Raw genomic sequence first — 12,781 nt, forward strand, 5'->3', positions numbered from 1 at the left:
TCATCTATCACCTTGAACTCCAAAACTGCATGATCACTCTTTGCTAAAGGGCACTCCACCCTCATCTCCTCAATGACCATTGGCTCTGTACTAAAGACCAAGTCCAGTCTTGACGATGCTCCCTCTCCTCCAAACCTAGTATCTTCTTTGACCCACTGAGTTAACACATTTTCCATTGCCAGTGTCAATAGTGTATTTCCCCATGTTGTCTCTGATCCTTCCATTGACCAGTCCTCCCAACACACCTCTTTACAATTAAAATCTCCCATCATTATAGTTCGTTCACAGCCACCCAACATTTCTTCCAGACATGTTCCTGTATCACTTATCATTTCTTCATATTCCTGTACTGACCATGCATTTGTCTTAGGTGGTACGTACACCACTATGTAGTGCCTCTTTTTTCCTTCATTAGTTTCTGCTCTGATCTTTAGCACTTCTGCCTTTCCCATACCTTTTTTCACTTGATCCACCTTTATATCTTTTTTAACCAGCAACATCACTCCTCCTCCCATCTTACCTACTCTATTTCTTTTCCAAACGTTATATTTCCTTCTCCAACCATCATCAGGTCTTCTCCCTCTCTCAGTTTTGTTTCAGTAAGACCCACAATATCTGGGTTCTTGTCCCTCAAGTAATCGTTGAGTTCTAAAATCCCGATATCACTCCATTTATGTTGGAATACATTACATTTCGCTCATATGTAAGTTTCTTTAGTCCTTTCTTGCTGTACTTTTCTGGGTTATGAACCACTTCCTCAGTCTCATATCCAAGATTCTCCAGAAAAACTCTTTCTTCTCCTCTTCTGTCCTCTCTTCATTTTTTTCAAAGCCTCCTTTCTCAACTCATTTAACATTTCTCTTTCCTTTTCACCGAGATCTCTTCTCAACCAAATCTTCCTTGTTGTTTCCTGCTGGGCTAGCCTCCATGACTTCTCCACCAATTCATCTACATCCTTTTGTGACTTAAGTTTGATTCTTATTGGCCTCATACCTTCTCTTGTGAACTTTCCAATTCTATGGAAGTCCTCTATTTCTTGTACTAGGTCTTTTCCTCCTCCTGCACCACATTAATGATATTATTTATCACCTTTTTATGTTTTCTCTCTCTCCATTTTACTCGGTGTCTTATCCTCCTCCACACCAAATATCACCACACATCTCTTTTTGTCTACAGTTTCCCTCACCAATGTCTCATTTGACTTAATAACCTTCACCACTTTCTCAGCTATCTTCTCTTCTATGATCTGTTGATCTATAATTTCAGCAAGGCCCAAAGTTTTCTCCCCTGACTCTTTGATTTCCTTTTCCAGACTTGCAACTTTGTAATTTACCTCCTTTCTTTCCACTTCCTGACTTTTTTCCATTCAGCCTGCTTCTCCATCACTTTTCCTAGAGATTCTCCACATTTTTCGCAATTCACTTTAATTAGCTTAACTTCCTCTTTCAGTGCTGCATTTTCCTTCTTCATATCGGCACAGTCTCTTTACATTGTCATAACTCGTTTCCAGGCCCTCATACTTTTCAAACAGTTTTCAATTTTACCTTCTAACTCCAGAATTTTCTTCACATAAGCTCTTCTCCATTATTCCTTGAAACCCTGTGAAGTCTGATTCATCTTTCGAGTTCACGGCCGCCATGTTGCGCAGATGTAAACAAACCAGCTGATGGCTCAAACGCAGGCTACAGTTTATATTTACCTTCACTGGACATTATTTTGCTAATCAACAGTTAACATGACTATATGGAGACGGGACAAACATTACCAGCTCCTTTCCCACCTTGGTTACTCTTAGGTAACTGTAGAATTATAGATGATTGCTCTGGAGCTCAGCGACCACCTCCGCCATCGACGATGTCCCGTGTGTGTGTGTGTGTGTGTGTGTGTGTGTGTGTGTGTGTGTGTGTGTGTGTGTGTGTGTGTGTGTGTGTGTGTGTAATTCACTGTTTGATCTGCTGCAGTCTCTGACGAGACAGCCAGACGTTACCCTACGGAAAGAGCTCAGAGCTCATTGTTTCCGATCTTCGGATAGGCCTGAGACCAGGCACACACCACACACCAGGACAACAAGGTCACAACTCCTCGATTTACATCCCGTACCTACTCACTGCTAGGTGAACAGGGGCTACACGTGAAAGGAGACATACCCAAATATCTCCACCTGGCCAGGGATTCGAACCCTGGTCATCTGGCTTGTGAAGCCAGCGCTCTAACCACTGAGCTACCGGGCCGTTTGTGTGTGTTTGTGTGCGTGTGTGTGTGTGTATTTACCGAGTTGTATTTACCTAGTTGTAGTTTTACAGGGCCTGGGCTTTATGCTCGTGTGGCCCCGTCTCCATATCTACACTTATCCAATTTCTCTTTAAAACTATGCACCCTCGTTGCTGACACCACTTCTTCACTTAAACTGTTCCGTCTCAACTTATCTTTGCGGGAAACTATATTTTTTAACATCTCTCAGACATCTTCCCTTCCTCAGTTTCTTACTATGCAATCTTGTGCTTCTAATGTCATATTCTTCTCTCAGGATTAGTTTCTCATTATCCACTTGATCCATTCTGTTAATCAATTTATAAACTTGTATCAGATCCCCTCTCTCTCTTCTCTGTTCCAGGGTTGGTAGTTCCATAGCTTTTAGTCTCTTCTCATATGCCATCCCTTTAAATTCTGGAACCTTTCTTGTAGTGTGTGTGTGTGTGTGTGTGTGTGTGTGTTTACTTAGTTGTATTTACCTAGTTGTATTGTACAGGGTTCGAGCGGGGCTCATAGTGTCCTGTCTCCATTTCTCCATTTATTTAATTTGTTTTAAAGTTATGCACACTATGTCCTGCAACAATTTCATTATCCAATGCATTCCATTTTTCCACCGTTCTGTGTGGAAAACTGTATTTTCCAACATCCTTCACACACTGCCTCATCCTGATCTTTTCATGTCCTCTTGTCCTTCCATCCTCTTCCGCCAACTGCACCAGGTCTTCTTTGTCTATCTTTTCAATATCATTTACTATCTTATACATTGTTATTAGGTCCCCTCGTTCTCTTCTATCTTGTAAGGTTGGCAGTCCTATTTCCTTCAGTCGTTCTTCATATGTGAGGTCCTTTAATTCTGGCACCATCTTTGTAGCAATCTTTTATATCCTTTCCATTTGTCTTGTATCTTTTTTAGAACTAAGACACCATACCACTGTTGGATATTCCAGCCTTCTGATATGATCATTATATCTTTTATTTATACCATGAGCTCGAGATCCATGTGGTACTGCTGCATATTGTAGCCTTGGGCATATCATGCTTGTGATGATTTCATTTCATCATATCTTTATCCATGTAATGAAATGCCACTCTTATAATAGTCAACATCCTATATGATAGTCCAAATATCTTATTTATGTGTTTATCAGGGCTCAGATTTTCTTGTATGATCACTCCAAGATCTTTTTCTTCTTTAGTCTTCGTTATTTGCTCCTCTCCCATCAGATAGTTCCATACTGGTCTTCTCTTACTCTTTCCAATTTCCATTATGTGACATTTCTTGGCAATAAACTCCAATTTCCATATCCTGCTCCATTCATAGATCTTATTTAAATTTTCCTGTAGCAGTATACAGTCCTCTCTGGTTTTGATAACTTTTAGCAACTTTGCATCATCAGCGAATAAATTAATATAGCTGTTTACTCCAATGTGAATGTCATTTACATGAACTTGAAACATAATGGGGGCTAACACTGACCCTTGTGGGTTAGTGTTACTTTACTCCAAGATGAGTATGCATCTTTGATCACAGTTCTCATTTCTCTATCCTTCAAATTATCTCTTATCCATTCGTGCAAGGTTCCACGCAGTCCTCTTATGTTCTCTAGTTTCCAAAGAAGTCTTCCGTGAGGGACTTTATCAAATGCCTTTTTAATGTCCAGGTATACTGTATCTACCCATCCGTCTCTGCTTTCAAGTCCTGCAATAACCGTGGAGTAGAAGCTTAATAAGTTTGATGAACCCAAAATGTCTGTTCAATATGACTTGCTCCTCTTCTAGAAATTTAACCCATTTTTCTTTGATAATTATTTCACCTTCTCTACGACACTTGTAAATGAGACTGGTCTGTAGTTTAGAGGTTCAGTTGCCTTTCCTCCTTTAAATATTGGTATTACATTGGCTTTATCCACTCTAGTGGAACTTTCCCTTCATTTACTGAACTTCTAATTATTTCCAAATTGGCTCCAGTAATTGCTCTTTACATTCTTTAAAGACCCAACCTGATACACCATCTGGCCCAATTGCTTTCCTGACTTCCAACTTGTCCAGTAATCTTCCAATATCCTCTTTAGGAACTGCAATTTCCTGTGATCCTAGGCAATTCAATGTCCTATTAGGTTCTGTGAAGTCATCTTCAATGAATACCATTTTAAAGCTCTCATTCATTATTTCACACATTTCTTTCTCTGTTTGGTATGTCTTTCCTTCTTAAATTATTTTTTCAATTATTTCCTTATTCTTTGTTTTGCCATTTACAAACTTGTAGAAAAGTTTTGATTCATCCTTGCTTTTATCCACTATATCCTTCTCAAACTTTCTTTCTTCCTCTCTCCTTACTCTAATATATTAATTTCTAGTATCTTTGTACTGTTGATTATTATAGTCATTTCCTTGCTTTAAAAGTTTCTTCCACACTTTATCCTTTGCCTTTTTTGCTTGTAAGCATCTAGCATTGTACCAAGTATGTATTTTTTTCTGAACTCTATAAACAGGAACAAACTTTTTTACTCCTTCATTGTATTCCTGTAAGAATATGTCATATTTCTCTTGTACAGTCTTCCTGCACATAATATTACTCCACTCAATATCAGCAAAATAACTCCTTAGTTTTTCAAAATCTGCTCTTGCATAATTTAATCTCTCTCCTTTATAGTCCTCTCTGTATCTTATCTCATCTTCCTCCTGCATTTGCATCTCTAATGTCACATGATCACTTTTCCCCATTGGACTAAGGTATTGTATGATTGGAGGGGATTCTGGCTTTTTGTGAAGACTAGGTCAAGTAATGATGGTTCCTCTTCCCTCCCTGTATCTTGTTGACTCTTCTACCCACTGGTCCATTGTATTAACCATAGTCATCTGTAACACTTTCTCACTCCACTGCCCAGCATTGTCCATTACTTCCATCTCTCCCCAGTTTATTTTTTTACAGTTAAAGTCTCCAACTAAGAGTATTCTTCTATCTCTTTTTATCATGTTATCCAGATTCTTTATCGTCCCTCTTTGCATATCTTTATGCTCTTCTGATCCCCATGTATTAGTCTTTGGTGGAACATATGTAACTATAATTTTTCTCTTCTTCAAATCTTCTGTTCTGATTGTTACTCCACTTTGTCTTCTCCATATTGAACATCCTCCACACAAATATTATCACGAACCATTATTAGCACTCCTCCTCCCCCTTTATCCTTCCTGTCCCTCCTCCAGGTATTATATCCTTCCTCTTTAAAGTTGACATGTATCTCATTCTTCAGTTTTGTTTCAACGATACACATTACATCTGGCTTTTTCTCTTTCAAATAGTCCCGAACTTCCAATATACTTGATAACAAACCATCTATGTTAGTATAAGTCACTCTTAATTTATTGCCTCCTCCACGACCTCCTCTTTTTTCCTTAAGTACCACTTCTTTAGTCTCATATCCAGAACCCTCCAGTAAAAATTCTTCTTCTCTATCTCTGTCCTTTTCTCGTTTTTTTCCTTAGCCTCACTTCTTAGCACTTTCTCCTTTTCCCTTTCCTCTAAGTTCATATCTTTTTTATCCATATTTCCTTGTGATCGACATCATCGGCTAACTTCCCTTTTCTAGCCATTATTTCTTCTACAGCCACTTGAGATCTCATTTTCACCTTCATTGGTCTCTTACCCCCTTCAGTGTACCTTCCCAGCCTAACCACTTCCTCCACCTCCTGGTCAAATTCTTGTGTGCTGTCTTGTACCCTTTTGATAACCGTTTTGGCCATTTCCCTTTCTTCACGTTCTCTTGTGAATTTATTTGGATTTTTCTTTTCTCTCATCCCGTCATCTGGCATGTGGTTTTTAGAGCGTCATTTTGCTTCCTTATTTCTAAAATCTCCTATTTTAATTCTTGGTTTATTCCACTGACCTTTTCACTTTCAGTTCTTCTTAATTTCAAGTCTGTGTTTTCTGATACCAGTCGGTCTGTTTTTTTTTTTTTTTTTTTTTTTTCTTTATACCAAGTGGTCTTTTCATGGGAATTTTTGGGCTAAAGGGGGGAATTTTTGTGGTACCTCCTATCTCAAAGCCCACCTGCTAGGAAACCATTGCTCTGAGTGAGGAAGCCCAACCTACACTCAGACCGTGGACAGGATTCAACCTGTCTTGAGACCCTCACCCCAAAGCACGCATGGTTCCACTGTACCATGGCGGCCATGAGACTGGACATCGCCTCCTTCAAATAACTTAATTCTCTTTCTACATGTACAAGTCTCCTCGTATTTCCTCGTTCATCTCGGAAACCCGAGAAATCTTTATCCATAGTATCTTCAGTCAGTTTTCTTAAACCAATAGGTGTTTCTATATAGCGTTGATTTTCTCTCATCCCATAGATCACAAAGCTTTTTTCTTGTCCACTGCATCCCTCACCATACTTTCCTTTTCTTTGATAACTTCAATTACAGCAACTTTTGTGTTCTCCTGAACTTCTCTCTTTACCACTTCTGAAAATGTGACTTTTCCTCCTCTTGTTCTTTTTTCCATTTATTTCTTAGTTTTTTTTCAATTTGTTTTCACCTAGACCACCTTCTATCCTGTCTGTAACCCCTTGCTGCACTTTATCCTGCAAGTTCTGGCATGTGGTTTTTAGAGCATCAGTTTGCTTCCTTATTTCTAAAATCTTCTCTTTTAATCCCTGGTTTATTCCACTGACCTTTTCACATTCAGTTATTCTTAATTTCAAGGCTGTATTTTCTGATACCAGTCGGTCATGTTTGTCCATGAGACTGGACATCACCTCCTTCAAATATCTTAATTCTCTTTCTACATTTACAAGTCTCCTCGTATTTCCTTGTTCATCTCGGAAACCCGAGAAATCCATATCCATAGTATCTTCAGTCAGTTTTCTTAAACCAATAGGTGTTTCTATATAGCGTTGAATTTTGGCCAGCGTATGTTTAGGTTCCTCCATGCACCTAGCAGCACTACTTGGTTCCATATCTCTCACTTTATCTATTCCCTGGCTATATGTAATCTAACACTTATTTAATTTAGAGACAGGTGTGTGTGTGTGTGTGTGTGTGTGTGTGTGTGTGTGTGTGTGTGTGTGTGTGTTCACTGTTTGATCTGCTGCAGTCTCTGACGAGACAGTCAGACGTTACCCTACGGAACGAGCTTAGAGCTCATTATTTCCGATCTTGGGATAGGTCTGAGACCAGGCACACACCATACACCAGGACAACAAGGTCACAACTCCTCGATTTACATCCTGTACCTACTCACTGCTAGGTGAACAGGGGCTACACGTGAAAGGAGACACACCCAAATATCTCCACCCGGCCGGGGAATCGAACCCCGGTCATCTGGCTTGTGAAGCCAGCGCTCTAATCACTGAGCTACCGGACCGTATGTGTGTGTGTGTGTTTGTGTGTGTAATTCACCACCACCACGGTTGTCTGCTGGTTACCCAGCCAGTCTTCCCCATTACAGAGCGAGCTCAGAGCTCATAGACCGATCTTCGGGTAGGACTGAGACCACAACACACTCCACACACCGGGACAGCGAGGCCACAACCCCTCAAGTTACATTCCGTACCTATTTACTGCTAGGTGAACAGGGGCTACACATTAAGAGGCTTGCCCATTTGCCTCGCCACCTCCAGGACTCAAACCCAGACCCTCTCGATTGTGAGTCGAGTATGCTAACCACTACACTACATGGTGTTTCACTGTTTGATCTGCTGCAGTCTGTGACGAGACAGCCAGACGTTACCCTACAGAACGAGCTCAGAGCTCATTATTTCCGATTTTCGGATAGGCCTGAAACCAGGCACACAACACACACCGGGACAACAAGGTCACAACTCCTCAATTTACATCCCGTACCTACTCACTGCTAGGTGAACAGGGGCTACACGTGAAAGGAGACACACCCAAATATCTGTGTGTGTGTGTGTGTGTGTGTATTTACCTAGTTGTAGTTTTACAGGGCCTGGGCTTTATGCTCGTGTGGTCCCGTCTCCATATGTGTGTGTGTGTGTGTGTGTGTGTGTGTGTGTGTGTGTGTGTGTGTGTGTGTGTGTGTGTGTGTATGCAAGCAGTAGTGATGCTGAATCATATCTGGATGAGGCTGGCACTCAGTGCAATAGCCAATCTGACGTAGGGTGAAATGGCCTTTCTGTAGTTTGTATTCTTTTGAGATTTTTTGAGCCACCATCCATGAAAGCATCTCCAAGTTAGTTGTGGACATCTGAAGACATTTGGTGAAATATGTTCCATGTATTCTCAAATTTGCCAGAAGCAAGTTGCCATAAATAGCTTTTTTTCTTTTTCTGTCATCTCATTTTTTCTTCCCCTTTCCTGTATTTATGAAATACGTCAGTGAAATTTAGAAGCTACTGCAGCAACCTTTACAGTCATCATGGATAAAATGACAACTAAGGTGTTAACATTAGGCAGGAAACATGGTTTGGAAATACTTTGTAAGCTGTTTGCAAACTATTTGCACACTTGTACAATTTTCCTGGTGTGGACAAGCCTTTACATAGTGGAAAATAATATTTCCTACATGATGTGATTAAATATGACACTTAGAAGGTCTTATCTGATCTTATAACCAATTACTAAACAATGGAATTAATCATGAAGTCAGCGAAGAGATTGGCAAAGAGACAGTGCTTGCCTGCTCTTCATGAAGGAGTGTATTGTTTGGTTTTTCTGTACTTTACCTCTTCATTTAATACTTAAGGAGCATCCTTGTGACTGCTAATACACAGAGAGTGGTTTTCAAATAAGAAGAAGGAGGAAGTTATTTGATAATTTGGCTGTAAAGCATTTACTTGTAATTTTACCAAAGATGTTGAATAGTTTTCTGAGATAAGTTGATGTGTTTGCAGGTGTATTTTTACCACAGTTAGTGCTGAGACTGGCAAGAAAAATCCTGACATGGAGCCACTGCGTACTCTCAAGACGTAGGTATTTCATTTGTTTGTTGAATAATATTTTGTTTGACAGAGTTTAGTTCTTAGACTTCCTAGTAGGTTAGGTAATTACAATTTTTCTATAGTTCTAAGACTTCCTAGTAGGGTGGGTTGTTACAATTTTATAGCTTTATGATGGGGACCAGAAGACTGCAATGATTTTTCATTATTTATTTATTTTCTTTCAATTTTTTATTTATTTTTTCTATGTAGGAAGGTCATTAGCCAAAGACAAAAAACTATAAAAAAGGCCCATTAAGGTTCCAGTTCCCAGATTAATAAACAGTTGTTAAAATTCAAAGAATAAATATCTTGAAACCTCCCTTTTGAAAGAGTTCAAGTCATAGGAAGGAGAAAATATAGAATATGTAGCCTCTTTGTTATTATTTGTTTTGGGCATGACTCTTTTTATTTGCTTGACTTATTCTTCACACATTCTCGTTTTCTAATTGGCTAATGTTTGCTCTAGGATTTAATCTCCCTTTTTAGGTTTCAGTGTGTAAAGGGAATGGACAGTCCATTCTTTGGCATGACTCTTTTCTCTGCACTTTTATTGTATATGTTCTTCAGCTCTGCCTGGGTAACTTGAGTTCTCTTTCACAGGTATCGGTGTGAGAAAGGAATGGATAGTCCATTCTTTGGCATCAACCTTGGCCTTGATCTGGCTGGTAAGGTGAGTGTAGGAGATGAAGTTCACATTACAAGGTCCGAAAGTTTTTAGAAGTATGTGAAAGGCTCATCCATATCTTTGTATCTTCATTATTCTGTACAAAGTATCAAAGAATAATTTTGTTTTGTTAAAGTCCGTCATATTAAGATTATGAAGTTGTGGAATAGCAAATGATTGTAAGATATATCCATATTTAAATTTCTACTTTCTTGTAAGAAAACAAACCTTGTGCAAAAGTGATGTTTCTTAGATTCGTTTATCATGTTGGTACTGTTTACTTATGAGAAAATTGCATGAACAGCTGAGTAAACTTAAGAGCATATATAAGGATTGTACATCAGAGCAGTGGCAAAAGATAATTTTCAGTGATGGAATATTAAGTATGATAGCTGTCATACATACACATTAGTATAATGTAGCATATATATTAATGTTATGAATTATATTCACTATATTCTATATCATTATAGAAATATAATTATCATTTGTTAAGATTATGTTATGACCGTCAGGTGTTACCGTATTTTACGGCTTACAAGACGCACTTCTTTTTCCTAAAAAATACTCTGAAAAATACTAGTGCGTCTTCCAAGACGAATGTTGTATTGTAAAGCAACACCCAGCCTCAAGTGAGCTTGGACACTTGACCGATAGCGACCTGGATTTGTATGTTGAGTCATTACATTATGATGTTAGCTTAAGTACTCTTCAATTCAGCCTTTTATATTATGTAAACTCAGTACTTAGCTGTTACAAGTATTTCCAATACCATAATCCTTCCTGGAGCCTACTTGGTCTGTGGAGAAAACGGGCTGTTCCCTCATCTCATAGCAACGCACATGAACACACACACACATGCCAGGTGCCTTTATACATTCATTAATAGAACATCCAAATGACTTACTCGTTCAAGCAAGAGCCAAAACTCCACTTGTGAATTATATTCGCATTGATAAAGCTTATGAAGCATGATTGCAAAATAAAATAAATATGAACTGCAGCACTGACGCGTTCGATTTCGGCGATCGGACAAGTAATTCTGTAATGTAATCCAGGGGTGTGCAACCTTTTTTCCCAAAGGGCCACTAGTCATGACTCTGTTGGTATGGAGGGCCACATACCCTTACTATTTCATGTTATTTACTATGATCGAAGACATATTATGTGAGATTATACTGATAAAGATAGGAAATGATTTTGTTACTGATTTTATTTATATTGGGATCACAAAAATAAGAATTGTCCGAAACAAATGTATTTTCCTTACTATAAAATTAATGAGCAAATGAAAGGCTGCCGTACCTTATTATTATAATGTACAAACATAAATAATTAGTTATTGTTGGTTAACTGGGATCATTAACAAGAATTATTATAAAAAACAGACATTTCCTGAGCATTAATTTGCAAATGAAAGGCTACCCTAGTGAGATGGTTGATGTTGCATTTGGGACGCCAACTCATCAATATCAGGCTGTATGGATGATGTGGCTACATGCAGGGTACTTTTCAAATGTTCATCAATAAGTGAAGATCTATACTTGTTTTTAACCAGATTAATTTTTGAAAAGAGCTGCTCACATACATATGTGCTACCAAACATTGCCATCATTTTCCTTGCATGAGCAGAGAGTTTTGGATACACTGTGCTTGCAAATTTTCTAAAGTCAATCACAAAACTGCAACATTAACAATTTACAGTACGTACTGGTAATCACAAATCAACCACAACAAATGAAGTCACAAAGGAGACTGGTGAGGCAGCGGTACTGACAGGCGGGAACACAGTACCATATTACAGTATGTGAACCATACGTGTCAGACTCATAGACAGATAATGTCAAGTAATATATTATTTTGTTATAATATAATTAAAATCTGTACCTTAGTGAACTAAATAGAAAAAATATGGTGATACTGATACACGAGAATATGAATTTTGTCAAACTTTTGTTGGGCTCTACTTGATAACTCTCTCTCTCTCTCTCTCTCTCTCTCTCTCTCTCTCTCTCTCTCTCTCTCTCTCTCTCTCTCTCTCTCTCTCTCTCTCTGAGGGCTGCACTAAAGTTTATTTATTTTTAGTAGAAAGGGCTGCAATGAAAGCCTTTGAGGGCCGCATGCGGCCCTTGGGCAGCAGGTTCCACAGGGCTGATGTAAACAATACGTCCAATACATGCCGTCGCCCACCACTGAAACAAAAAGAGATGGACTGCTTCACTGTGTGTACGTATTTACCTATGGTGTTTTTAATTACATAGTTGTAAATTTGTGGTGAGTGCTCGAGCAAATTTGTGGTGAGTGCTTGAGCAAATTTGTAATAAGTGCTGAAACAATGGTGTCTTGCAGACTCCTTGCTTCTAATGTTTTTGTGTTCAGTGGTTGGGTATATGGTGAATGTGTTCTTGTAGGAGAATGACTTTTTTTTTCTTAGAAATTTCTTTTAAATATTAGGGTGCGTCTTCTAAGATGCAGCATCTTGCAAGCCGTAAAATACAGTAATATAATTTAATGCATTTTAGGTTAAGATGTAATGGCATCCTGCCAGCAATGTTTTTGTTGTGTATTATTGTAATACTCTCAGGACGATCTATCTTATGTATGTATTATTTACCCATTTATTATTTCATTGTATATTATGTTCATATTTTGTGATTAATATATGTACTGAACATTTTACTTTATCCTTCTGATTTAGCTCCCACCACCCAATTTTTGAGATAGCAAAAACTGGAAAAAACTATCTAGGATGAATGACCCACTGAGATTCATACTATGTACATCCATATATTCTCCACAATGTAGTAGTTGCACAATCTAGCAGGGTGACCTAGCCACTGTCACAATCAATATTCCTGTATTTCCCTCCTAATGTTGATCCTCCATTGCATCTATTCCCCTGTCTTCTCCACACGTCCTTCTCCTT

At 38.6% G+C, this 12,781-nt stretch overlaps 1 protein-coding gene across 1 annotated transcript in view; it reads left to right on the top strand.

Moving 5' to 3' along the window:
* Positions 1 to 12,534, top strand: part of LOC123510409 (mitochondrial amidoxime reducing component 2-like) — a 56,310-nt gene extending 43,776 nt beyond the window's left edge. The window contains exons 7-8 of the mRNA XM_045265576.1: positions 9,105 to 9,179; positions 9,792 to 12,534. Of these exons, the coding sequence (XP_045121511.1) occupies positions 9,105 to 9,179; positions 9,792 to 9,909 (193 nt within the window). The 3' untranslated portion in view covers positions 9,910 to 12,534. The remainder of the gene's footprint in view (positions 1 to 9,104; positions 9,180 to 9,791) is intronic.
* The last annotated feature ends 247 nt before the right edge of the window (positions 12,535 to 12,781 follow it).

Source organism: Portunus trituberculatus, chromosome 29 (genome assembly GCF_017591435.1).
Source record: "Portunus trituberculatus isolate SZX2019 chromosome 29, ASM1759143v1, whole genome shotgun sequence".
Taxonomy (NCBI): Eukaryota; Metazoa; Arthropoda; class Malacostraca; order Decapoda; family Portunidae; genus Portunus; species Portunus trituberculatus.